This window comes from Bufo gargarizans, chromosome 10 (assembly GCF_014858855.1).
Source record: "Bufo gargarizans isolate SCDJY-AF-19 chromosome 10, ASM1485885v1, whole genome shotgun sequence".
In the NCBI taxonomy this organism is placed as follows: Eukaryota; Metazoa; Chordata; class Amphibia; order Anura; family Bufonidae; genus Bufo; species Bufo gargarizans.
In genome coordinates this window covers 123,468,454-123,495,206 of record NC_058089.1, presented here as the reverse complement: position 1 = coordinate 123,495,206, position 26,753 = coordinate 123,468,454, and the positions used below count along the sequence as shown (strand labels likewise).

Sequence of the window (26,753 nt, the reverse complement as noted above, 5' to 3'; positions counted from 1 at the left end):
GGACAGTGACATCTCCTCACCTACCAGCAGTCTGTAGTCTCCTCTCCCTGCAGCCTCTATGTAATATATGTTATTAGAGGACAGAGACATCTCCTCACCTCCCAGCAGTCTGTAGTCTCCTCTCCCTGCAGCCTCTATATAATATATATTAGAGGACAGTGACATCTCCTCACCTCCCAGCAGTCTGTAGTCTCCTCTCCCTGCAGCCTCTATGTAATATATGTTATTAGAGGACAGAGACATCTCCTCACCTCCCAGCAGTCTGTAGTCTCCTCTCCCTGCAGCCTCTATATAATATATATTAGAGGACAGTGACATCTCCTCACCTCCCAGCAGTCTGGACTCTGTAGTCTCCTCTCCCCACAGCCTCTATATAATATATGTTATTAGAGGACAGAGACATCTCCTCACCTCCCAGCAGTCTGTAGTCTCCTCTCCCTGCAGCCTCTATGTAATATATGTTATTAGAGGACAGAGACATCTCCTCACCTCCCAGCAGTCTGTAGTCTCCTCTCCCTGCAGCCTCTATGTAATATATGTTATTAGAGGACAGAGACATCTCCTCACCTCCCAGCAGTCTGTAGTCTCCTCTCCCTGCAGCCTCTATATAATATATATTAGAGGACAGTGACATCTCCTCACCTCCCAGCAGTCTGTAGTCTCCTCTCCCTGCAGCCTCTATGTAATATATGTTATTAGAGGACAGAGACATCTCCTCACCTCCCAGCAGTCTGTAGTCTCCTCTCCCTGCAGCCTCTAATATATATTAGAGGACAGTGACATCTCCTCACCTCCCAGCAGTCTGGACTCTGTAGTCTCCTCTCCCCACAGCCTCTATATAATATATGTTATTAGAGGACAGAGACATCTCCTCACCTTCCAGCAGTCTGTAGTCTCCTCTCCCTGCAGCCTCTATGTAATATATGTTATTAGAGGACAGAGACATCTCCTCACCTTCCAGCAGTCTGGACTCTGTAGTCTCCTCTCCCTGCAGCCTCTATGTAATATATGTTATTAGAGGACAGTGACATCTCCTCACCTCCCAGCAGTCTGTAGTCTCCTCTCCCTGCAGCCTCTATGTAATATATATTAGAGGACAGAGACCTCTCCTCACCTCCCAGCAGTCTGGACTCTGTAGTCTCCTCTCCCTGCAGCCTCTATGTAATATATATTAGAGGACAGTGACATCTCCTCACCTCCCAGCAGTCTGTAGTCTCCTCTCCCTGCAGCCTCTATGTAATATATATTAGAGGACAGAGACATCTCCTCACCTCCCAGCAGTCTGGACTCTGTAGTCTCCTCTCCCCGCAGCCTCCATGTAATATATGTTATTAGAGGACAGAGACATCTCCTCACCTCCCAGCAGTCTGTAGTCTCCTCTCCCCGCAGCCTCTATGTAATATATATTAGAGGACAGAGACATCTCCTCACCTCCCAGCAGTCTGGACTCTGTAGTCTCCTCTCCCCGCAGCCTCCATGTAATATATGTTATTAGAGGACAGAGACATCTCCTCACCTCCCAGCAGTCTGTAGTCTCCTCTCCCTGCAGCCTCTATGTAATATGTTATTAGAGGACAGAGACATCTCCTCACCTCCCAGCAGTCTGTAGTCTCCTCTCCCTGCAGCCTCTATATAATATATGTTATTAGAGGACAGAGACATCTCCTCACCTCCCAGCAGTCTGTAGTCTCCTCTCCCTGCAGCTACTATATAATATATATTAGAGGACAGTGACATCTCCTCACCTCCCAGCAGTCTGTAGTCTCCTCTCCATGCAGCCTCTATGTAATATATGTTATTAGAGGACAGAGACATCTCCTCACCTCCCAGCAGTCTGGACTCTGTAGTCTCCTCTCCCTGCAGCCTCTATGTAATATATGTTATTAGAGGACAGAGACATCTCCTCACCTCCCTGCAGTCTGTAGTCTCCTCTCCCTGCAGCCTCTATATAATATATATTAGAGGACAGTGACATCTCCTCACCTCCCAGCAGTCTGTAGTCTCCTCTCCATGCAGCCTCTATGTAATATATGTTATTAGAGGACAGAGACATCTCCTCACCTCCCAGCAGTCTGTAGTCTCCTCTCCATGCAGCCTCTATGTAATATATGTTATTAGAGGACAGAGACATCTCCTCACCTCCATGCAGTCTGTAGTCTCCTCTCCCTGCAGCCTCTATATAATATATATTAGAGGACAGTGACATCTCCTCACCTACCAGCAGTCTGTAGTCTCCTCTCCCTGCAGCCTCTATGTAATATATGTTATTAGAGGACAGAGACATCTCCTCACCTCCCAGCAGTCTGTAGTCTCCTCTCCCTGCAGCCTCTATATAATATATATTAGAGGACAGTGACATCTCCTCACCTCCCAGCAGTCTGTAGTCTCCTCTCCCTGCAGCCTCTATGTAATATATGTTATTAGAGGACAGAGACATCTCCTCACCTCCCAGCAGTCTGTAGTCTCCTCTCCCTGCAGCCTCTATATAATATATATTAGAGGACAGTGACATCTCCTCACCTCCCAGCAGTCTGGACTCTGTAGTCTCCTCTCCCCACAGCCTCTATATAATATATGTTATTAGAGGACAGAGACATCTCCTCACCTCCCAGCAGTCTGTAGTCTCCTCTCCCTGCAGCCTCTATGTAATATATGTTATTAGAGGACAGAGACATCTCCTCACCTCCCAGCAGTCTGTAGTCTCCTCTCCCTGCAGCCTCTATGTAATATATGTTATTAGAGGACAGAGACATCTCCTCACCTCCCAGCAGTCTGTAGTCTCCTCTCCCTGCAGCCTCTATATAATATATATTAGAGGACAGTGACATCTCCTCACCTCCCAGCAGTCTGTAGTCTCCTCTCCCTGCAGCCTCTATGTAATATATGTTATTAGAGGACAGAGACATCTCCTCACCTCCCAGCAGTCTGTAGTCTCCTCTCCCTGCAGCCTCTATATAATATATATTAGAGGACAGTGACATCTCCTCACCTCCCAGCAGTCTGGACTCTGTAGTCTCCTCTCCCCACAGCCTCTATATAATATATGTTATTAGAGGACAGAGACATCTCCTCACCTTCCAGCAGTCTGTAGTCTCCTCTCCCTGCAGCCTCTATGTAATATATGTTATTAGAGGACAGAGACATCTCCTCACCTTCCAGCAGTCTGGACTCTGTAGTCTCCTCTCCCTGCAGCCTCTATGTAATATATGTTATTAGAGGACAGTGACATCTCCTCACCTCCCAGCAGTCTGTAGTCTCCTCTCCCTGCAGCCTCTATGTAATATATATTAGAGGACAGAGACCTCTCCTCACCTCCCAGCAGTCTGGACTCTGTAGTCTCCTCTCCCTGCAGCCTCTATGTAATATATATTAGAGGACAGTGACATCTCCTCACCTCCCAGCAGTCTGTAGTCTCCTCTCCCTGCAGCCTCTATGTAATATATATTAGAGGACAGAGACATCTCCTCACCTCCCAGCAGTCTGGACTCTGTAGTCTCCTCTCCCCGCAGCCTCCATGTAATATATGTTATTAGAGGACAGAGACATCTCCTCACCTCCCAGCAGTCTGTAGTCTCCTCTCCCCGCAGCCTCTATGTAATATATATTAGAGGACAGAGACATCTCCTCACCTCCCAGCAGTCTGGACTCTGTAGTCTCCTCTCCCCGCAGCCTCCATGTAATATATGTTATTAGAGGACAGAGACATCTCCTCACCTCCCAGCAGTCTGTAGTCTCCTCTCCCTGCAGCCTCTATGTAATATGTTATTAGAGGACAGAGACATCTCCTCACCTCCCAGCAGTCTGTAGTCTCCTCTCCATGCAGCCTCTATGTAATATATGTTATTAGAGGACAGAGACATCTCCTCACCTCCCAGCAGTCTGGACTCTGTAGTCTCCTCTCCCTGCAGCCTCTATGTAATATATGTTATTAGAGGACAGAGACATCTCCTCACCTCCCTGCAGTCTGTAGTCTCCTCTCCCTGCAGCCTCTATATAATATATATTAGAGGACAGAGACATCTCCTCACCTCCCAGCAGTATGTAGTCTCCTCTCCCTGCAGCCTCTATATAATATATGTTATTAGAGGACAGAGACATCTCCTCACCTCCCAGCAGTCTGTAGTCTCCTCTCCCTGCAGCCTCTATATAATATATGTTATTAGAGGACAGAGACATCTCCTCACCTCCCAGCAGTCTGTAGTCTCCTCTCCCTGCAGCCTCTATGTAATATGTTATTAGAGGACAGAGACATCTCCTCACCTCCCAGCAGTCTGTAGTCTCCTCTCCCTGCAGCCTCTATGTAATATGTTATTAGAGGACAGAGACATCTCCTCACCTCCCAGCAGTCTGTAGTCTCCTCTCCCTGCAGCCTCTATGTAATATGTTATTAGAGGACAGAGACATCTCCTCACCTCCCAGCAGTATGTAGTCTCCTCTCCCTGCAGCCTCTATATAATATATGTTATTAGAGGACAGAGACATCTCCTCACCTCCCAGCAGTCTGTAGTCTCCTCTCCCTGCAGCCTCTATGTAATATGTTATTAGAGGACAGAGACATCTCCTCACCTCCCAGCAGTCTGTAGACTCCTCTCCCAGCAGCCTCTATGTAATATATGTTATTAGAGCACAGTGACGTCTCCTCTCCCTACAACCTCCATGTAATATGTTATTAGAGGACAGTGACATCTCCTCTCCTTCTAGCAGTCTGTAGTCTCCTCTCCCCGCAGCCTCTATGTAATATATATTAGAGGACAGAGACATCTCCTCACCTCCCTGCAGTCTGTAGTCTCCTCTCCCCACAGCCTCTATATAATATATGTTATTAGAGGACAGAGACATCTCCTCACCTCCCAGCAGTCTGTTCTCTGTAGTCTCCTCTCCCTGCAGCCTCTATGTAATATGTTATTAGAGGACAGAGACATCTCCTCACCTCCCAGCAGTATGTAGTCTCCTCTCCCTGCAGCCTCCATGTAATATGTTATTAGAGGACAGTGACATCTCCTCACCTCCCTGCAGTCTGTAGTCTCCTCTCCCTGCAGCCTCTATGTAATATGGTTTTAGAGGACAGAGACATCTCCTCACCTCCCAGCAGTCTGTAGTCTCCTCTCCCCGCAGCCTCTATATAATATATGTTATTAGAGGACAGAGACATCTCCTCTCCTCCCAGCAGTCTGTAGTCTCCTCTCCCCGCAGCCTCTATGTAATATGTTATTAGAGGACAGAGACATCTCCTCTCCTCCCAGCAGTCTGTAGTCTCCTCTCCCTGCAGCCTCTATGTAATATATATTAGAGGACAGAGACATCTCCTCACCTCCCAGCAGTCTGTAGTCTCCTCTCTCTGCAGCCTCTATGTAATATATATTAGAGGACAGAGACATCTCCTCACCTCCCAGCAGTCTGTAGTCTCCTCTCTCTGCAGCCTCTATGTAATATATATTAGAGGACAGAGACATCTCCTCTCCTCCCAGCAGTCTGTAGTCTCCTCTCCCCGCAGCCTCTATGTAATATGTTATTAGAGGACAGAGACATCTCCTCACCTCCCAGCAGTCTGTAGTCTCCTCTCGACCTGTATAACGGACACCACAGTTAGTTTTTGGCATGCTCTCATCCTTTGTGCAGTGTGAACAAGGGTTAAAGGGACCCTCATTTTCCTGAGGTGAGCCAGCACCAGTCAGACATTTGTGAGGCTTGTACATTCGCTGTGCCGTTCAGGTGATGAGACCCCTCCAGGGAGGGCACTGCCTGCAGAGGATTTGCTGCATGCTGTGTCAGGGGAATGTGGGAACTTAAAGGGGTTCTCTGCTTTGATATAAGTGAAACTTCGACTGAACGGTGTTAAGCTGGTGGATAGTTGGTCCTGCTCTGGGCTGAGGGTCTGTTACAAATGCCTGTGCTTTCACTATGCTGTGTGCTCTTGTGTTCCTCAGGGGCGGTGCCAAGTATGCGAGCGCTGTCACTGTGCGGATGGAGGAGGCAGGAGATTGGCGGAAACAACCTGCGATATTGTGGCAGCTCTGGAGAAAATACGCTGAGCGTGGTGAACACAGAGGAGGCCCTGATGGTGCGTTCTCCTCTCCTCACCTCTGGGGACATCCTCCTGCAGTCGCAGCCCGGCCCTTATACGTTCTGCGTGCACTGGGTTCCTGCCCTGCGCCTCCTCAACTTCAGCTATGGAGTGACCAAGTCATGGAATGTATCGGCCAGGCCCCAGCCCAAGAGTAACCTGCCCCCGTCAGAAGCACAACCCCCATCATTCACTTGCGAGCCCAGCTACCTGCTCATCAATGTCACCATCAATGGGCAACCAGTGGGGAACTCCTGCAACTTCAGCTTCCCCCTCCAACCCAGCTACACAGGTGAGACCGCACTGATGAGGATGATAGGAGTAGTAGTAAGACCCTCTTTATGTACGCTCTCTTTCTGCTGTTTCTTTCTCTTGCTATCCCTTTCTTGTTCTATTTCCTTTCTATTTTTTTTCTCTGTCTAGTTTTCTTCTCTCTCTCTCTCTCTGTTCCTTTCCTCTCTTTCTCGCTCTCTTTTTCTTTCTCCCTTCTCTTTCTATTTCATTCCCCCTCTATTTGTCTCTTTCTCTCCTTCTCGTTCTGTTTCTTTCTCTAATCTCTTTCCTTTCTCTCTATCTTTTCTCCTCCCCTCTCTTCCCTCTCTTTCTCTATAATCCCACTTCTTCTCTCTCTTCTGTCTCGCTCTCGCTCTCGTTCTCTCACTATTTCTCTCTTTGTCTTTCTTTTCTTCAATTTATTTTATCTCAGTTCTCTTTCTCACTATTTTTCTGTCTCTCTCTCTTCTTTTTCTCTCTCCTTTCTCTCATATTCTCTTTTCACACTTTTTCCTTCTCTCTCTTCTTCATCTCTCTGTTTTCTTTTTGTTTTTCTCTCTCTTACTTTTCTCTTTCATTCTTTATTATTTTTTTCAATCTTTCTCTCACTCTTTATCTGTCTCTTCATTTTCCTCTCTCTCCCTTTCTTGCTCTCTTTATCTATTCCTCTCTGTTTTCCTGCCTTTTTCGCTCACTGTCTCTCTCTGGTTATAATGTGCACTCTCTCTCTCTCTGGTTATAATGTGCGCTCTCTATATGGTTATTATGTGCGCTCTCTCTCTGGTTATGATTTGCGCTCTCTCTCTCTGAATATGATGTGCGCTCTCTCTCTGGTTATGATATGCGCAATCTCTCTCTGGTTATGATGTGCGCTCTCTCTCTCTCTGGTTATGATGTGCGCTCTCTCTCTCTCTGGTTATGATGTGCGCTCTCTCTCTCTCTCTCTCTGGTTATAATGTGCGCTCTCTCTCTCTATGGTTATTATGTGTGCTCTCTCTCTCTCTGGTTATGATGTGCGCTCTCTCTCTCTCTGGTTATGATGTGCGCTCTCTCTCTCTCTGGTTATAATGTGCTCTCTCTCTCTCTCTCTGGTTATAATGAGCGCTCTCTCTCTCTATGGTTATTATGTGCGCTCTCTCTCTCTCTGGTTATGATGTGCGCTCTCTCTCTCTGGTTATGATGTGCGCTCTCTCTCTCTGGTTATGATGTCTGCACTCTCTCTCTCTCTGGTTAAAATGCGCGCTCTCTCTCTGGTTATGATGTGCGCTCTCTCTCTGGTTATAATGTGCGCTCTCTCTCTGGTTATGATGTGCGCTCTCTCTCTCTGGTTATCATGTGCGCTGTCTCTGTGGTTATGATGTGCGCTCTCTCTCTGGTTATGATGTGCGCTCTCTCTCTGGTTATGATGTGCGCTCTCTCTCTGGTTATGATGTGTGCTCTCTCTCTCTGGTTATGATGTGCGCTCTCTCTCTCTGGTTATGATGTCTGCACTCTCTCTCTCTCTGGTTAAAATGCGCGCTCTCTCTCTGGTTATGATGTGCGCTCTCTCTCTGGTTATAATGTGCGCTCTCTCTCTGGTTATGATGTGCGCTCTCTCTCTCTCTCTCTCTCTGGTTATAATGTGCGCTCTCTCTCTCTATGGTTATTATGTGTGCTCTCTCTCTCTCTGGTTATGATGTGCGCTCTCTCTCTCTCTGGTTATGATGTGCGCTCTCTCTCTCTCTCTCTGGTTATAATGAGCGCTCTCTCTCTCTATGGTTATTATGTGCGCTCTCTCTCTCTCTGGTTATGATGTGCGCTCTCTCTCTCTGGTTATGATGTGCGCTCTCTCTCTCTGGTTATGATGTCTGCACTCTCTCTCTCTCTGGTTAAAATGCGCACTCTCTCTCTCTGGTTATGATGTGCGCTCTCTCTCTGGTTATAATGTGCGCTCTCTCTCTGGTTATGATGTGCGCTCTCTCTCTCTGGTTATCATGTGCGCTGTCTCTGTGGTTATGATGTGCGCTCTCTCTCTGGTTATGATGTGCGCTCTCTCTCTGGTTATGATGTGTGCTCTCTCTCTCTGGTTATGATGTGCGCTCTCTCTCTCTGGTTATGATGTCTGCACTCTCTCTCTGGTTAAAATGCGCGCTCTCTCTCTGGTTATGATGTGCGCTCTCTCTCTGGTTATAATGTGCGCTCTCTCTCTGGTTATGATGTGCGCTCTCTCTCTCTGGTTATCATGTGCGCTGTCTCTGTGGTTATGATGTGCGCTCTCTCTCTGGTTATGATGTGCGCTCTCTCTCTGGTTATGATGTGCGCTCTCTTTCTCTGGTTATGATGTGCGCTGTCTCTGTGGTTATGATGTGCGCTCTCTTTCTCTGGTTATGATGTGCTCTCTCTTGTTATGATGTGCGCTCTCTCTCTGGTTATTATGTGTGCTCTCTCTCTTTCTGGCAATGTGCGCTCTCTCTCTCTCTCTGGTTACGATGAGCGCTGTCTCTCTGGCTTCACCAAGACCTCAGGTTTCCATTTCCCATCAGTCTGTGATGTCACATCTGCGAGATGTAGATTTCACAACCTCCCACACTGTCTCTTGTGGGCAGATACAAGAGGGGGTGTCTCGCCCATTCTACACAGACAGACGCACATGGGGTGGTGGAAACAAAGCGCTTGTTCGTGTTCTGTGGGAATACAACTCCCAGCAGACTGTGTCACCCCGAGGATGGTGCATTGAGTGTGTGCAGTGAGAGATCAGGACACTGACGGGGGGCTGTACGAGCATAAAAGATGGGGGGCTGTGCAAGCATAGGAGGACGGGGCTGTGCAAGCATAGGAAGATGGGGGGCTGTGCAAGCATAGGAAGATGGGGGGCTGTGCAAGCATAGGAAGATGGGGGACTGTGCAAGCATAGGAAGATGGGGGGCTGTGCAAGCATAGGAGGACGGGGGCTGTGCAAGCATAGGAAGATGGGGGCTGTGCAAGCATAGGAAGATGGGGGGCTGTGCAAGCATAGGAAGATGGGGGGCTGTGCAAGCATAGGAAGATGGGGGGCTGTGCAAGCATAGGAAGATGGGGGGCTGTGCAAGCATAGGAAGATGGGGGGGCTGTGCAAGCATAGGAAGATGGGGGGACTGTGCAAGCATAGGAAGATGGGGGGACTGTGCAAGCATAGGAGGACTGGGGGCTGTGCAAGCATAGGAAGGACGGGGGGCTGTGCAAGCATAGGAAGATGGGGGGCTGTGCAAGCATAGGAAGATGGGGGGCTGTGCAAGCATAGGAAGATGGGGGGCTGTGCAAGCATAGGAAGATGGGGGGCTGTGCAAGCATAGGAAGGATGGGGGGTGTGTGCAAGCATAGGAGGACGAGGGGTGTGTGCAAGCATAGGAGGAAGATGGGGGCTGTGCAAGCATAGGAAGATGGGGGGGCTGTGCAAGCATAGGAAGATGGGGGGCTGTGCAAGCATAGGAAGATGGGGGGGCTGTGCAAGCATAGGAAGATGGGGGGGCTGTGCAAGCATAGGAAGATGGGGGGGCTGTGCAAGCATAGGAAGATGGGGGGCTGTGCAAGCATAGGAAGATGGGGGCTGTGCAAGCATAGGAGGACAGGGGTGTGTGCAAGCATAGGAGGACGGGGGTGTGTGCAAGCATAGGAGGACGAGGGGCTGTGCAAGCATAGGAAGATGGGGGGCTGTGCAAGCATAGGAAGATGGGGGGCTTTGCAAGCATAGGAAGATGGGGGCTTTGCAAGCATAGGAAGATGGGGGGCTTTGCAAGCATAGGAAGATGGGGGACTGTGCGAGCGTGAGACAGGGGCTGTGTGACGGTAGGAGAACGGGGGGCTGTGTGACGGTAGGAGAACGGGGGGCTGTGTGACGGTAGGAGGATGGGGGGCTGTGTTACAGTAGGAGGACGGGGGCTGTGTTACCGTAGGAGGACAGGGGGCTGTGTTACCGTAGGAGGACAGGGGGCTGTGTTACCGTAGGAGGACAGGGGGCTGTGTTACCGTAGGAGGACGGGGGGGCTGTGCAAGCATAGGAGGACGGGGGGCTGTGTGACGGTAGGAGGACGGGGGGCTGTGTTACCGTAGGAGGATGGGGAGCTGTGTTACCGTAGGAGGACGGGGGGCTGTGTTACCGTAGGAGGATGGGGAGCTGTGTTACCGTAGGAGGACGGGGGGCTGTGCAAGCATAGGAGGACGGGGGCCTGTGTTACCGTAGGAGGACAGGGGGCTGTGTTACCGTAGGAGGACGGGGGCCTGTGTTACCGTAGGAGGATGGGGGGGCTATGTGATTTGCCTATATTGTACTCAACTGGGGCCCCCACGCTGTCTTTGTCCACCTCTGGGTCACATCACCCCAACAACCCCATAACAGGTCACATGATTTCTTCTACTTCCGACACCTGACTCCACAATCCCCATTACACCCCTCCCCCATATATCAGGGGCCCTGCGGATGCCGGTCGCTTCTTCCTCTCCTGCAGCTGAGTTGATGGAATTTCTGTTATCTGTAGCCGCCCTCGCACCAGGGTCTTGTGTGTGGTACACAGGGCTCTGGGCACAGGGGCTCACAATCTAATAAATCCACACACAATAACATCCATGATGTAGTGGCCTCCCAGCAGCACAGATAATTTCAGGAAAACAGTGAGAAGAATGGGGGTTAGTACACGTGGCCATACATGTAAGCAGGGAGAGAACAGAGTTGTGTATTGGGGGAGGGGTCTGCAGGCTGCGTGTACCATCAAAGGCGCTGCCGATCCACTATCATAATTTGTGACACCAGTGGGAGAGGCTGAAGGAAGGCAGGGGAGGGATTGAGTGCAGGCAGGGGAGGAGCTAAAGGAAGGCAGGGAGGGAAAAAGGGCAGGCAGGGGAGGGATTGGAGGAATTGAGTTCAAGCACGGGCTTAAAGGGAACCTGTCACTGGGATTTTGTGTATAGAGCTGAGGACATGAGTTGCTAGATGGCCCCTAGCACATCCAAAATACCCAGTCCCCATAGCTCTGTGTGCTTTAATTGTGTCAAAAAAACGATTTGATACATATGCAAATGAACCTGAGATGAGTCCTGTCCCTGACTCATCTCACATACAGGACTCATCTCAGCTTAATTTGCATATGTATCGAATCAGTTTTTTTTACACAATAAAAGCACACAGAGCTATGAGGACTGGGTATTGCAGATGTGCTAGCGGCCATCTAGCAACCCATGTCCGCAGCTCTATACACAAAATCCTGGTGACGGGTTCCCTTTAAAGAAGACAGGGGAGAGAACTAAGGGAAGGCAGGGGAGGAGCTAAAGGAAGGCAGGGGTGGGAAAAAATGCAGTCAGGGGAGGGTCTGAAGGAAGGCTGGGGAAGGATTGAGAGCAAGCAGGGGAGGGGCTTAAGGAAGGCAGGGGAGGGGATGTGACGCTGGACAGGATACAAGATACACAGATTACAACCAAACAAGTGTCTAGGCAAGAAGCTGGGGATAAAGGTCACCTCCTGACAAATCCTTACCAGCTCTCCCTAGACTTCTATGCCCACATTCAGACCCTGAAGGTGGGAATGAACGTGTCCTCGTGCCTAGGCTAAAGATTCCCTAAAATCCCTAAGATGGTGAAAGGGGGAAAGCGGCAGCCTGCTCCCTCAGAACCTGGAGGGGGCAGGCATCTCTCTAACAGCCTAGACAGACAATCACAAGAAAACAAAACCAACTTATCTTGTACTGAGCTGGAACAGCGATCCTTCCCTCCTACCTGCCTCTGAACAAAACAGAAGCTATAACCCGCACAGGACACTGGGAGTGGGCGTAATTTAAATTTATACCAACGACCCCACCCAGTGCACCTGAAGGGAGGCGGATATAGCTCAACTCCAAAGCAATAACAAAAGGCTACACATGTGCTGCTAACCTAGCAGACCTCCGGACATGACCTGAGCAGGGGAGGGAAAAGTGCAGGTAGGGGAGGGGCTGAAGAAAGGCTGGGAAGGGATTGACAACAGGCAGGTGAGGGGAAAAGAGCAGGCAGGGGAAGGGCTGAAGGAAGGCAGGGAAGGGGCTGAAGGAAGAGGGGAGGGGCTGAGTGTAGGCAGGGGAGGGAAACAGGGCAGGCGGGCAGCTGAGTTCAAGCATGAGAAGAACAGAGGGCAGGCATAGGAGGGACAGGGCAGGCAATGGGGCAGGCAGGGGAGGGGCTGAGCACAGTAAGAGGGGGGACAGAGGTGAGGCAGGGGAGGCAAACAAGGCAGAAGGGAAGAGACTGAGCGCAGGAAGGGGAGGAACAGAGTGCTGGTGGGGAGGGGGGGAGGGGGCAGGTAGGGGAAGGTCTAAGTGCAGACAGGGGAACTGCTGAGCAAGGAACGGGAGGGGACAGGGCAGGAATAGGAGTGACAGAGGGCAGGCAGGGAAAGGATAGAGCAGAAGAGGAGGGATTTGGGCAGGTAGGGGAGGGGTTGATTAGATGAAAGGAGGGACAGAGCACATGAATGGTTTCATCAGATGACAGGGAGGGTCTATGCTTCTTGGGTTCATGCTTCTGGGGGTCCTGCTCCTGGGGATCTTGCCCCTGGGGTCCTTCTCTTGGAGGTCCTGCTTCTGGAGGTCTTGCTCCTGTGGTTCATTCTCTGACTCTTGGGAATCATGCTTCTGGAGGTCCTGTTCCTGGGGTTCATGCTCCTAGAGGTCCTGGGGTTCATGCTCCTAGAGGTCCTGCTCCTGGGTGTTCATGCTTCTTGGAGTCACTGTTGATCCTTCTTCCTGTCTGTCTTGTAGATGCTAAGAGTGTGGAGCATGAGATCTCACAAGTTGCCGACTATTTGGACAAGGACAATTTCTTTGACACTGGACAAGTGTAAGTAATTCTGAGTCCCTGAGGAACCGGTTGTACCCATGTCCCACCACACAGCCTCTTCTGTCTCCTTTCAGGTTCCGTGGCTGGATTGATGCAACGTTGTCCAAGGTGACATTTGATGAGGACAGGCGCTATTTTGGGAAGGGCTCTCTACAGGCGGCTGTATATAAGCTGCATTCTGCTGAGGTGGTGAGTGGTAACATGATGTCATGATCCACAGGACTGGACACTGGGACGACATGTGGTTACCTGGTAACCCTAACGTGTGTTCTTCTCACCCCCAACAGCTGAGTTCTCTCCCTGATCATCTGGGCATTTCTTTGTCTTTTCCCAAAGAGCTGCTGGAAACGATGGACCCTGGTACTCGGCTGCAGGTTGTCCGAATCCGCAGCTCTGGAGCGCTCTTCCAGGTGAGACCTCGCGCTCATAGTTGTCACACGGTGCAGCCTGCACTGCAGAGAATCATGTACTGACCTATGTGTGCACACAGGATGCTGCAAACAGCACAGTCCTGGACAGTCAGGTGGTCGGCGTCACCCTGGAGGGAAGACCCGTCTCTAACCTTCCTGAAGACATTGTCATCACCTTTTACCACCAGCCCTTACAGGTAACAGATGTGGTAACTATTAAAGCAGGTAAAATACCCCAGCCAATGACAGCCACGTGTAAGAGAGGTCGAGCATGCACATGGCCGCTTTCTCTGAAATCTAAAGATGTCTTCGCCATCACCCAAGCACCAGGAGGTGGGGTATACCCACTCCTAGAAATGGTGACTGCCGGGTGTAACTAGAAACTGCTGTGCTATTTAGAACAACTAGCCAAGGACCCATGTCACACCCGTCCTGGGTGTCAACCCTCTCCCCGTTACACCAGCCCCGTGTGTCACCCCTCTCCCTGTCACACTTGTCCTAGGTGTCACCTCTCTCCTTGTCACACTTGTCCCAACTATCAACCCTCTCCCCGTCACACTTCTCCCAAGTGTTACCCCTCTCCCCGTTACACCAGCTCCGTGTGCCACTTCTCTCCCTATTACACTAGCCCCGTTTCCCACCCCTCTCCCCGTCACACTTGTCCCAACTGTCACCCCTCTCCCCATTACACCAGCCCCATGTGTCACCCCTTTCCCCATTACACCAGCCCCGTGTGCCACCCCTCTCCCTGTCACACTTGTCCCAAGATTCCCAACTGTCACCTCTCTCCCCATTACACCAGCCCTGTGTGTCACCCCTCTCCCTATTACACCAGCCCTGTGTGTCACCCCTCTCCCTGTCACACTTGTCCTAGGTGTCACCCCTCTCCCTGTCACACTTGTCCCAAGATTCCCAACTGTCACCTCTCTCCCCATTACACCAGCCCCATGTGTCACCCCTCTCCTTGTCACACTTGTCCCAACTGTCACCCCTCTCCCCGTCACACTTCTCCCAAGTGTCACCCCTCACCCCGTTACACCAGCTCTGTGTGCCACCCCTCTCCCTATTACACCAGCCCTGTTTGCCACCCCTCTCCCCATTACACCAGCCCCATGTGTCACCCCTCTCCCCATCACACTTCTCCCAAGTGTCACCCCTCTCCCCGTTACACCAGCCCAATGTGTCACCCCTCTCCCCATTACACCAGCCCCATGTGTCACCCCTCTCCCCATTACACCAGCCCCATGTGTCACCCCTCTCCTCATTACACCAGTCCCGTGTGCCACCCCTCTCCCTATTACACCAGCCCCGTTTGCCACCCCTCTCTCCGTCACACTTGTCCCAGGTGTCACCCCTCTCCCCATTACACCAGCCCCATGTGCCACCCCTCTTCCTGTCACACTTGTCCCAACTGTCACCCCTCTCCCCATTACACCAGCCCTGTGTGCCACCTCTCTCCCCATTACACCAGCCCCGCGTGCCACCCCTCTCCCCGTCCCAAGTGTCAGCTCTCTGTCTGTCACCCTTGTCCTGGGTGTCACCCCTCTTGCCTTCACACCCATCAGTGGCACCTGACCTGCTCCCTCATGTATACGCTGCATTACAGTAGAAACAGAAAAAAGCTTCCATCAGCGCAGGAGACCGATAATTTATTAAAGCAATAAAATATGTAAAATTGCATATAACGCGTTTCATGCCTGTAAATGCACAGCACCTTCTGGGACTAAAGTCCGACCCTGTGCACTCTATAGGAGGAGATCAGACTGGTGTAAAGTAGAACCGGCTTAGTTGCCCATAGCAACCAATCAGATTCCACCTTTCATTTATTACAGCTCCTTTGGAAAATGAAAGGTGGAATCTGATTGGTTGCTATGGGCAACTAAGACAGTTCTACTTTACACCAGTGGAGCGCCCTATGGTTTCATCTTGTATCGTGTCTACGCTGGGTTTGTATGATGCCACGTCGCTATGTGCTGGGAGCGGCACCTGTAAAATGTGGTGGTAATTACAGGAAAGGGACCCAAAGGTCACAAGGCTGCGGATGTCCTCGTGTCTGCTCCATCTGTTGTGGAGAGATCAGCTCAGCCTAGACGTGTCTGTGTGGGATGTGTCCTCATTCCTGCCCCGGGTGTCAGGGGTTGTCCTGAGAACCCTATCGCCCTTCACAACAATTCTCCCTAATGTGTTCCCCTCTTTTGTGCCACAGGTGAAATCGTCTGTGGTCTGCGTGTTCTGGGATGGTGAGTATCCCCACCGTCTGCTAATATGGGGTGAGCTCCACCATGAATGTCTGGGTAATGACGACTGGTCACATCCATTCCCACAGAGTTGTCCGAAAACTGGAGGACGGATGGATGCCGCACGGTGCCTGGTGAGGGCCACACCGACTGCAGGTGTAACCACCTGACATACTTCGCACTGCTGATGGTGAGTTCTGAGGGAACATCCAGGCCATCACCTTCCCCCATCCTGAACCCCAGAAATCCACTACATCACCCCCCCCATCCTGAACCCCAGAAATCCACTACATCACCCCCCCCATCCTGAACCCCAGAAATCCACTACATCACCCCCCCCATCCTGAGCCCCAGAAATCCACTACATCACCCCCCCATCCTGAACCCCAGAAATCCACTACATCACCCCCCATCCTGAGCCCCAGAAATCCACTACATCACCCCCCCCCCCATCCTGAGCCCCAGAAATCCACTACATCACCCCCCCCCATCCTGAACCCCAGAAATCCACTACATCACCCCCCATCCTGAACCCCAGAAATCCACTACATCACCCCCCATCCTGAACCCCAGAAATCCACTACATCACCCCCCCCCATCCTGAGCCCCAGAAATCCACTACATCACCCCCCATCCTGAACCCCAGAAATCCACTACATCACCCCCCATCCTGAACCCCAGAAATCCACTACATCACCCCCCCCCCATCCTGAGCCCCAGAAATCCACTACATCACCCCTTCCATCCTGAGCCCCAGAAATCCACTACATCACCCCCCCCCCATCCTGAGCCCCAGAAATCCAGGCCATCACCCCCCATCCTGAACCCCAGAAATCCACTACATCACCCCCCATCCTGAACCCCAGAAATCCACTACATCACCCCCCCCATCCTGAGCCCCAGAAATCCACTACATCACCCCCCCCATCCTGAGCCCCAGAAATCCACTACATCACCTTCCCCCATCCTGAACCCCAGAAATCCACTACATCACCCCCCCCCATCCTGAGCCCCAGAAATCCACTACATCACCCCCCCATCCTGAACCCCAGTAATCCACTACATCACCCCCCCCATCCTGAGCCCCAGTAATCCACTACATCACCCCCCCCATCCTGAGCCCCAGAAATCCACTACATCACCCCCCCATCCTGAACCCCAGAAATCCACTACATCACCCCCCCCATCCTGAACCCCAGAAATCCACTACATCACCCCCCCCATCCTGAACCCCAGAAATCCACTACATCACCCCCCCCATCCTGAACCCCAGAAATCCACTACATCACCCCCCCCATCCTGAGCCCCAGAAATCCACTACATCACCCCCCCTTCCATCCTGAACCCCAGAAATCCACCACATCACCCCCCCCCCCCATCCTGAGCCCCAGAAATTCATGACATCACCCCACCGTCTCCAGCAGGTGCCCGGGGCCGTCATCCCGGAGGTCCACCTCATCTCGCTGTCGGTCCTGACATTCGCTGGATGCAGCATCTCCGCCATCTGCTGCTTCTTCACAGTCATCTGGATCTGCTGCTCCGGGTATCGTCATACATGTGATGCGTTACATGCATGTTTTGGTGCAATGTGTGTTGACATGTTAAATCAATGCGTGTACAATGCAGTGTGTGCTGACGTGTTACATGTATGTGTGCAGGTTGGTGTGCGCTGATGTGTTACATGTATGTGTGCAGGCTGGTGTGCGCTGACGTGTTACATGTATGTGTGCAGGCTGGTGTGCGCTGACGTGTTACATGTATGTGTGCAGGTTGGTGTGCGCTGACGTGTTACATGTATGTGTGCAGGTTGGTGTGCGCTGACGTGTTACATGTATGTGTGCAGGTTGGTGTGCGCTGACCGTGTTACATGTATGTGTGCAGGTTGGTGTGCGCTGACCGTGTTACATGTATGTGTGCAGGTTGGTGTGCGCTGACCGTGTTACATGTATGTGTGCAGGTTGGTGTGCGCTGACCGTGTTACATGTATGTGTGCAGGTTGGTGTGCGCTGACGTGTTACATGTATGTGTGCAGGTTGGTGTGCGCTGACGTGTTACATGTATGTGTGCAGGTTGGTGTGCGCTGACGTGTTACAAGTATGTGTGCAGGTTGGTGTGCGCTGACGTGTTACAAGTATGTGTGCAGGTTGGTGTGCGCTGACGTGTTACAAGTATGTGTGCAGGTTGGTGTGCGCTGACGTGTTACATGTATGTGTGCAGGTTGGTGTGCGCTGACGTGTTACATGTATGTGTGCAGGTTGGTGTGCGCTGACGTGTTACATGTATGTGTGCAGGTTGGTGTGCGCTGACCGTGTTACATGTTTGTGTGCAGGTTGGTGTGCGCTGACGTGTTACATGTATGTGTGCAGGTTGGTGTGCGCTGACGTGTTACAAGTATGTGTGCAGGTTGGTGTGCGCTGACGTGTTACACGTATGTGTGCAGGTTGGTGTGCGCTGACGTGTTACATGTATGTGTGCAGGTTGGTGTGCGCTGACCGTGTTACATGTATGTGTGCAGGTTGGTGTGCGCTGACCGTGTTACATGTATGTGTGCAGGTTGGTGTGCGCTGACGTGTTACATGTATGTGTGCAGGTTGGTGTGCGCTGACGGGTTAAATGTATGTGTGCAGGTTGGTGTGCGCTGACGTGTTACATGTATGTGTGCAGGTTGGTGTGCGCTGACGTGTTACATGTATGTGTGCAGGTTGGTGTGCGCTGACGTGTTACATGTATGTGTGCAGGTTGGTGTGCGCTGACGTGTTACATGTATGTGTGCAGGTTGGTGTGTGCTGACCGTGTTACATGTATGTGTGCAGGTTGGTGTGTGCTGACCGTGTTACATGTATGTGTGCAGGTTGGTGGGTGCTGACGTGTTACATGTATGTGTGCAGGTTGGTGTGCGCTGACGTGTTACATGTATGTGTGCAGGTTGGTGTGTGCTGACGTGTTACATGTATGTGTGCAGGTTGTGACACCTATTTTCCTGACAGGAAGATGCAGTCGAACCCCACGTTGCAGATCCATGTGAACCTGTTGGGGGCAGTGCTTCTTTTGGACCTGGGCTTCATCGTGAGTGCTGTGCTGGGGGCCCTGGAGGAGCAGGGCCCCTGCATCGGAGCAGCGGCCACTCTGCACTTTGCTCTGCTCGGCACTTTCTCCTGGATGGCCATTGAAGGCTTCAACCTTTACCGGCTCGTAGTCAAGGTCTTCCCGGCCTCCTCTCTCACCACTATGAAGCTGGCCCTGGTGGGCTGGGGTGAGTCCTGGTCGGCGTGTCCTCCAGTCCTCATGTGTTGCACGGCTTCCACACTGACCACTGTCACGTCTTCTCCGCAGGGGTCCCTGTCCTTATTGTGGGTGCCATGTTGTTGATGGAGAGTTATGGGGTTTATCACATCGCCGTGGAGCGACCGTCTTCCTACAACTCCACAGCCTCCATGTAAGTCCTTCCACCGCACCTCCGACACCTCCTCAGGTTCTTGTCTTCTACATTTCTGTCTTTTTCTTGTAGCTGTTGGCTGACGGAGCCCATCATCCAGCTGCTGAATCTGGGCTTCTGCGCTGCCATCCTCCTGTTTAACTTCTGTATGATGGTGGCCATGACCCGCCGCGTCCTGCGACTCTCCGCACACACAAGAGCAGAGAAGATCCGCCATTGTGTCACGTTGCTGGGGCTCAGCTGCATGTTGGGCCTGCCATGGGGCCTGGCCTTTTTCTCACATGGAGCCCTTTACCTGCCCATACAATATATCTTCAGCATCCTGAACGCCTTGCAAGGTAAGCGCCTGTCCACCATTGCTGGTCATTACCAGCTGTGAAGCCTCCAGGTAATATGTAAGCCCTGGGCTAAGACGCCATGACAGTCAGATGAAGCTCATGCTGCCCTGGACAGGCCGGGGTCTCATAGCCACAACTGCACTTTACAGTACAACCGTATAGAACAATACCACATACCACACTATAGGTGAAGGAACCTTCCGTGCAATGCAGGATTTGAAACCATGACGGCGTAGTGTTCTACGGACAGTGACCTCTGAAGCTGTGGTCCCAGCTCTCCTCAGGTCATTGACCATCTCCTCCCTTGTAGTTCTGGGCTGATTCCTCACCTTTCTTATCATCAGTGATACCCCACGAGGTGAGATCTTGCATGGAGCCCCAGTCCGAGGGAGACTGACAGTCGTCTTTAGCCTCTTCCATTTTCTAACAATTGCTCCAACAGTTGATCCATTTTCACCAAGCTGCTTGGCAATTGCCCCGTAGACCTTTCCAGCCTTGTGGAGGTCCACAATGTTGTATCTGGTGTATTTTGATAGCTCTTTGGTCTTGCCCATGGTAGTAGTTGGCATCTGACTGTGGGGTGGACAGGGGTCTTTACAGAGCTCAGACAGGTGCTACTAAGTTAGATGAATGAGTGGAGTAGAGGTGGACTTTATAAAGGCGCAGTAACAGGTCTCAGAGCCAGAATTCTTGCTGTTTCTCAGGTGTTCAGATACTTCTGCTCAGCAGCAAGACAAAGACATTCTATACAAATCATACAATGTGATTTCCTGAATTATTATTTTTTAATTCTGTCTCAGAGAGGTAATGCACCTACAATGTGAATGTCAGACCCTCCATAATTTTTAAGTGGGAGAACTTAATCGCAGGGTGTTCAAATACTTCTGTTCCTCACTGTATACACCTGAAGGACCTGATATTAAACTCCGTATATAGTGTATGTAAAGTGGATGTTTGCTCCAGGGTCCCTCAAATATACTGTATATATTGTAACACCTCTGGTTCGATTTGCTCTCTCTGGTCACCATCTTGTCAGATTAGACAGTTGGAACATCTTAAGAGGCGGCTCCAGCGCCGTAGTTTGTGCACTCTGCCCACAACCAGCTTCATTATCTCCCACACCAGTCAGGGGACTTTCTAACGCAGGCGATCAAACAAAATCCTCGGCCGTCCGGGCACTGACTCCACGGTGGCTTCCCTCACTAGCAGGACCTGAGTCTACCACATGTGATCAGAGGGTCCTGCTTTCCACCGACCTCAGCACAGCCAGGAAGCCATGATTGAACAGCTCCGCACACATTTCCCTGAGCTTCTTTTCTGCCTGTTAATTATCCCTCGTTAGCTAGACTGTTAACGAACTGAGAGGGAAAGCCTATTTTCCCAGACTTACTTGTTCTTGCCCAGCTTTCTCTGGGTGAGATACCCCTCATTTGCCACTCTCGTAGCTCCACTGCCACAGTATCTATAGGTGAGGTCAGCCACAGGCTCCCCCATATCCACTGTACTTATCTATAGGTGACATCGGCTCCAGGCTCCCCCCCAATCCACATCTATAGGTGACATCAGCTCCAGGCTCCCCCCCCCCCCCAATCCACATCTATAGGTGACATCAGCTCCAGGCTCCTCCCCAATCCACATCTATAGGTGACATGAGCTCCAGGCTCCTCCCCCTATCTATAGGTGACATGAGCTCCAGGCTCCTCCCCCCCTCTCTATCTATAGGTGACATGAGCTCCAGGCTCCCCCCCATCTATAGGTGACATTGGTTCTCCTGTAATGGCCTCTGGTGTTTCCTTCCCTCCAGGTCTCTTCATCTTCCTGTGGTATTGCACACTGTCACAGCCTTCAGCCAAGAAGCCATCACACTCCTCGGACTGTACAAGTGCAACCCCAGCCTCGCCCAGGGCCGACCAGAGCCTCAGCAGTGACCACAAGAAGCTCCTGGGATGATGGGAGTGCTCCCAATGTGACAAGCACTTTATGAAGAGTGGGAGCCCATGGTCAGAACCACAGCCTGGACTGGCAGCCGCCCCCCGGGGCGCTCTAAAGAACTACGCTTTATAAAAGTGACAGCCGCACGGCGAGGGCAGGCTCCAGCACACGCACCCGGCAGCCATTGTCCTTGTTTGTGGTATTCGGGACATTTTTACTGTTTGTGTTTTAATTGTACAATTTTCTATGGCAAAATTATATCTTAATTTATAGGATCTGATCTAGGCCAAAGGCCAGCCACATAACCGCCCACGCCCTGCAGATTGTGTCCACATCTCATCCAGGAAACGGGAAATGAGATCTCCAGTAAAATGTGGAACATTGTGTGACCATATATCCCCGTGAGAGCCGCCACGCCAAGCGAGGATGTGAGGAGGGAAATGGAGCAGAAACAGCGTATAAATAGCGTCTGGGACCGCGGCCAATGGGGGCACACGAATCTGCCAAGTCATTCTACAGCTAAAAGCTGCGTGCTCGCATCATCACGGTGTACGGCGATGGGTGCATTATATGATTGCGCTGTATATAAAGGTCTCCCGTTGTACAGAAGCCTCGTGGTTCTATATGTTGTACTTTACATAGAGGAAAGTTCCATGTCCTGCAGTGAGTAGGCAGCACACAATGGGTTAAATCCTCCCTAATTAACCAGCAGAATCAGACATGGCGTGTAGTTACACATGTCATCACACAGCATTGTATACGCCGGATACATGCTTAACAGACTGATACAGTGTAACTGCCGGGCTCACACAGCATTGTATACGCCGGATACATGCTTAACAGACTGATACAGTGTAACTGCCGGGCTCACACAGCATTGTATACGCTGGATACATGCTTAACAGGCTGATACAGTGTAACTGCCGGGCTCACACAGCATTGTCTACGCTGGATACATGCTTAACAGACTGATACAGTGTAACGGATGGGCTCACACAGCATTGTATACGCCGGATACATGCTTAACAGACTGATACAGTGTAACGGACAGGCTCACACAGCATTGTATACGCCGGATACATGCTTAACAGACTGATACAGTGTAACTGCCGGGCTCACACAGCATTGTATACGCCGGATACATGCTTAACAGACTGATACAGTGTAACGGATGGGCTCACACAGCATTGTATACACCGGATACATGCTTAACAGACTGATACAGTGTAACGGATGGGCTCACACAGCATTGTATACACCGGATACATGCTTAACAGACTGATAGTGTAACGGACGGGCTCACACAGCATTGTATACGCCGGATACATGCTTAAAGGGGTTGTCTCATAATAGACTATATATAGAGAACGGAGCCCCACAAGGTGGTGGCTGGAGGACTCCGGTCCAAGATGACTCCCCATAGAAGTGAATGAGAGTGTCTGCGCATGCGCAGCCCCCTCTCCCATTAATTTCTATGGTGCCGACCTATAAGACAATGGGGGCATATCCTTGCTATATGCCCCCATTGTCCATGATGAGACAACCCCTTTAACAGACTGATACATTGTAACGGCAGGGCTCACACAGCATTGTGTAGACTTTTTCAGTGAGTGGGCCTAGGCTCCCTCTGTTCTTATTCACTGACAGAAAACAGTGGTAGTGAGAAACTGGAAGAAAATTGAAGAATATTTCGATGGAGGGGAATAAGCATCGCCTGGACTCTTCTGCCCCTCCACCACATCCTGACACCCAGTCAGATTCCAACGCTGCGCACAAGAGCCGCAGAGGACGGCTGCCATCTGCTTCCTCAGGTCACTTCTGAGATGGGTGATCGGTAACCGCTAATTAAAGGGGTCTCGTACTAAGCATAACTGCCCGTCTCCTATACCCCAGGGTTGTATCTGCGCATGCACTGGATGCATTTAGCTGCTGTTCAGCGCATGCAGCAAGATAAAGCTGAAGAGGCGGCCATGTGGATAAAGCTCCTGCCACCATCTCACATCCTATGGGGACCGCCGTTGTTTACACATTTTGTCCATGAGCAGCAGGGGGCGCTGGGGTATGTGCATGTGACAACGAGATGACATGGAATACGAGGGGAGCCTTCACACCAGGAGTCCAGTGCAGACTCTACCAGAATCCATACACAACACTCGAAAGTGGCGTAAAATGACGCCAAAACGTGGTGGCACACTGACTTCAGGAACGGCTCACGCATCCATTTTCCTGGAAGTAATTCTGCTGGAAAAATCTGCAATGGAGTCCAGGGGCGGTATCACCGTGTACGGACGTCAGCCAATGGTAATGGGTGAAATCCACCGGCAGAATGACAGTGTATGGACGTCAGTCATTGGACATAATACCTGAAATACAGAGGCAGTATCACCATGTGTGTGGACGCCCTCAGAGGCAATACGTGAAATCCAGCGGCGGTATCACCGTGTGAGGATGTCCTCAGAGGCAATACATGAAATCCAGTATCAGTGTGAGGATGTCCTCAGAGGCAATACGTGAAATACAGCAGCAGTATCACCGTGTGTGGACATCCTCAGAGGCAATACGTGAAATCCAGCAGCAGTATCACCATGTGTGTGGACGCCCTCAGAGGCAATACGTGAAACCCAACGTCAGTATCACCGTGTGTGGACGCCCTCAGAGGCAATACGTGAAATCCAGCGGCGGTATCACCGTGTGTGGACGTCCTCAGAGGCAATACGTGAAATCCAGCGGCAGTATCACCGTGTGTGGACATCCTCAGAGGCAATACGTGAAATCCAGTATCACCGTGAGGATGTCCTCAGAGGCAATACGTGAAATACAGCGGCGGTATCACCGTGAGGATGTCCTCAGAGGCAATACGTGAAATACAGCAGCAGTATCACCGTGTGTGGACGTCCTCAGAGGCAATACGTGAAATCCAGCGGCAGTATCACCGTGTGTGGACATCCTCAGAGGCAATACGTGAAATCCAGTATCACCGTGAGGATGTCCTCAGAGGCAATACGTGAAATACAGCAGCAGTATCACCGTGCGTGGACATCCTCAGAGGCAATACGTGAAATCCAGCAGCAGTATCACCGTGTGTGGACATCCTCAGAGGCAATACGTGAAATCCAGCAGCAGTATCACCATGTGTGTGGACGCCCTCAGAGGCAATACGTGAAACCCAACGTCAGTATCACCGTGTGTGGACGCCCTCAGAGGCAATACGTGAAATCCAGTATCAGTGTGAGGATGTCCTCAGAGGCAATACGTGAAATACAGCAGCAGTATCACCGTGTGTGGACATCCTCAGAGGCAATACGTGAAACCCAACGTCAGTATCACCGTGTGTGGACGCCCTCAGAGGCAATACGTGAAATCCAGCGGCAGTATCACCGTGTGTGGACATCCTCAGAGGCAATACGTGAAATCCAGTATCAGTGTGAGGATGTCCTCAGAGGCAATACGTGAAATACAGCGGCGGTATCACCGTGAGGATGTCCTCAGAGGCAATACGTGAAATACAGCAGCAGTATCACCGTGTGTGGACGTCCTCAGAGGCAATACGTGAAATCCAGCGGCAGTATCACCGTGTGTGGACATCCTCAGAGGCAATACGTGAAATCCAGTATCACCGTGAGGATGTCCTCAGAGGCAATACGTGAAATACAGCAGCAGTATCACCGTGCGTGGACATCCTCAGAGGCAATACGTGAAATCCAGCAGCAGTATCACCGTGTGTGGACATCCTCAGAGGCAATACGTGAAATCCAGCAGCAGTATCACCGTGTGTGGACGTCCTCAGAGGCAATACGTGAAATACAGCAGCAGTATCACCGTGTGTGGACGTCCTCAGAGGCAATACGTGAAATCCAGTATCAGTGTGAGGATGTCCTCAGAGGCAATACGTGAAATACAGCAGCAGTATCACCGTGTGTGGACATCCTCAGAGGCAATACGTGAAACCCAACGTCAGTATCACCGTGTGTGGACGCCCTCAGAGGCAATACGTGAAATCCAGCGGCAGTATCACCGTGTGTGGACGCCCTCAGAGGCAATACGTGAAATCCAGTATCAGTGTGTGGACATCCTCAGAGGCAATACGTGAAATCCAGCGGCAGTATCACCGTGTGTGGACGTCCTCAGAGGCAATACGTGAAATACAGCGGCGGTATCACCGTGTGAGAACATCCTCAGAGGCAATACGTGAAATCCAGCGGCAGTATCACCATGTGTGTGGACGCCCTCAGAGGCAATACGTGAAACCCAACGTCAGTATCACCGTGTGTGGACGCCCTCAGAGGCAATACGTGAAATACAGCGGCGGTATCACCGTGTGAGAACATCCTCAGAGGCAATACGTGAAATACAGCAGCAGTATCACCGTGTGTGGACATCCTCAGAGGCAATACGTGAAATCCAGCAGCGGTATCACCATGTGTAGACCTCATTTAATACATAAAATGCAGCGGTGGTTTCAACGTGTGCAGATGTCAGTCATTGCAGGGAAAGTATAATATTGCAAGATAAACCGCGCCATTTCCACAACACGCGGATGAGCTTTGTAAAACACTTGCCAGCACTTTGAGGCAGGATTAACCTGTACATTTCAGAAAATGCGATGTGTAAACGCCACTTAAATCAGCCAATCGGACACATCGCCTCTGACCTGTGGTTGGGGATAAATTAACCCACTGTACACAGCTGCAGGATGACCAGTCTTATGAGTACACACTGCGCATACAGCGCGTGTACGGCGCACAGGACTACCGAGTGTACTAGTTTCTTCTTCTGCTATAAATAAAGCTTTCATTTTGCAGTTCTCAGTTTTGGCGAGCACACGGCAGACACCGTCACGTGAATTATTGATGCACTTTTTAAGCCAAAATCAGAAGTGGAATAAACGGTAAATGTAACTGGTGAAGGCACAGACCTCTGTGGTACAGCACTATAATATCCCGGTCACACCGCGATAGTACAGCACTATAATATACCGGCCAACCAGTCACACCGCGATAGTACAGCACTATAATATCCCGGTCACACCGCGATAGTACAGCACTATCATAGAATATACCAGCCGGCCGGTCACACAGAGATAATACAGCACTGTGCATGTCATCTACCAGTGGAGCCTATAGGGAGGCAGGCAGCACCTCGGGGGTTAATCTATACCCCCGCCTATGGCGTCACATCTATATGGGATCCTCATAAGCAGCTGACACAAGAGGCAGACAGGTCGTGATAAGTTTAAACCTTTAT

General features: G+C 51.0%; 1 protein-coding gene across 2 annotated transcripts in view; it reads left to right on the top strand.

Moving 5' to 3' along the window:
* The window catches only part of LOC122920325 (adhesion G-protein coupled receptor G1-like), a 37,536-nt gene extending 15,418 nt beyond the window's left edge, over positions 1-22,118 (top strand). For both annotated transcript variants that reach the window (XM_044269745.1, XM_044269746.1), the window contains exons 3-14: positions 5,928-6,356; positions 13,078-13,156; positions 13,231-13,345; positions 13,444-13,566; positions 13,647-13,763; positions 15,773-15,806; positions 15,893-15,993; positions 17,225-17,346; positions 18,791-19,056; positions 19,137-19,239; positions 19,312-19,577; positions 21,382-22,118. In XM_044269745.1, coding sequence (XP_044125680.1) covers positions 5,928-6,356; positions 13,078-13,156; positions 13,231-13,345; positions 13,444-13,566; positions 13,647-13,763; positions 15,773-15,806; positions 15,893-15,993; positions 17,225-17,346; positions 18,791-19,056; positions 19,137-19,239; positions 19,312-19,577; positions 21,382-21,527 — 1,901 coding nt within the window. In that variant the 3' untranslated portion in view covers positions 21,528-22,118. The remainder of the gene's footprint in view (positions 1-5,927; positions 6,357-13,077; positions 13,157-13,230; positions 13,346-13,443; positions 13,567-13,646; positions 13,764-15,772; positions 15,807-15,892; positions 15,994-17,224; positions 17,347-18,790; positions 19,057-19,136; positions 19,240-19,311; positions 19,578-21,381) is intronic.
* Positions 22,119-26,753: the final 4,635 nt, after the last annotated feature.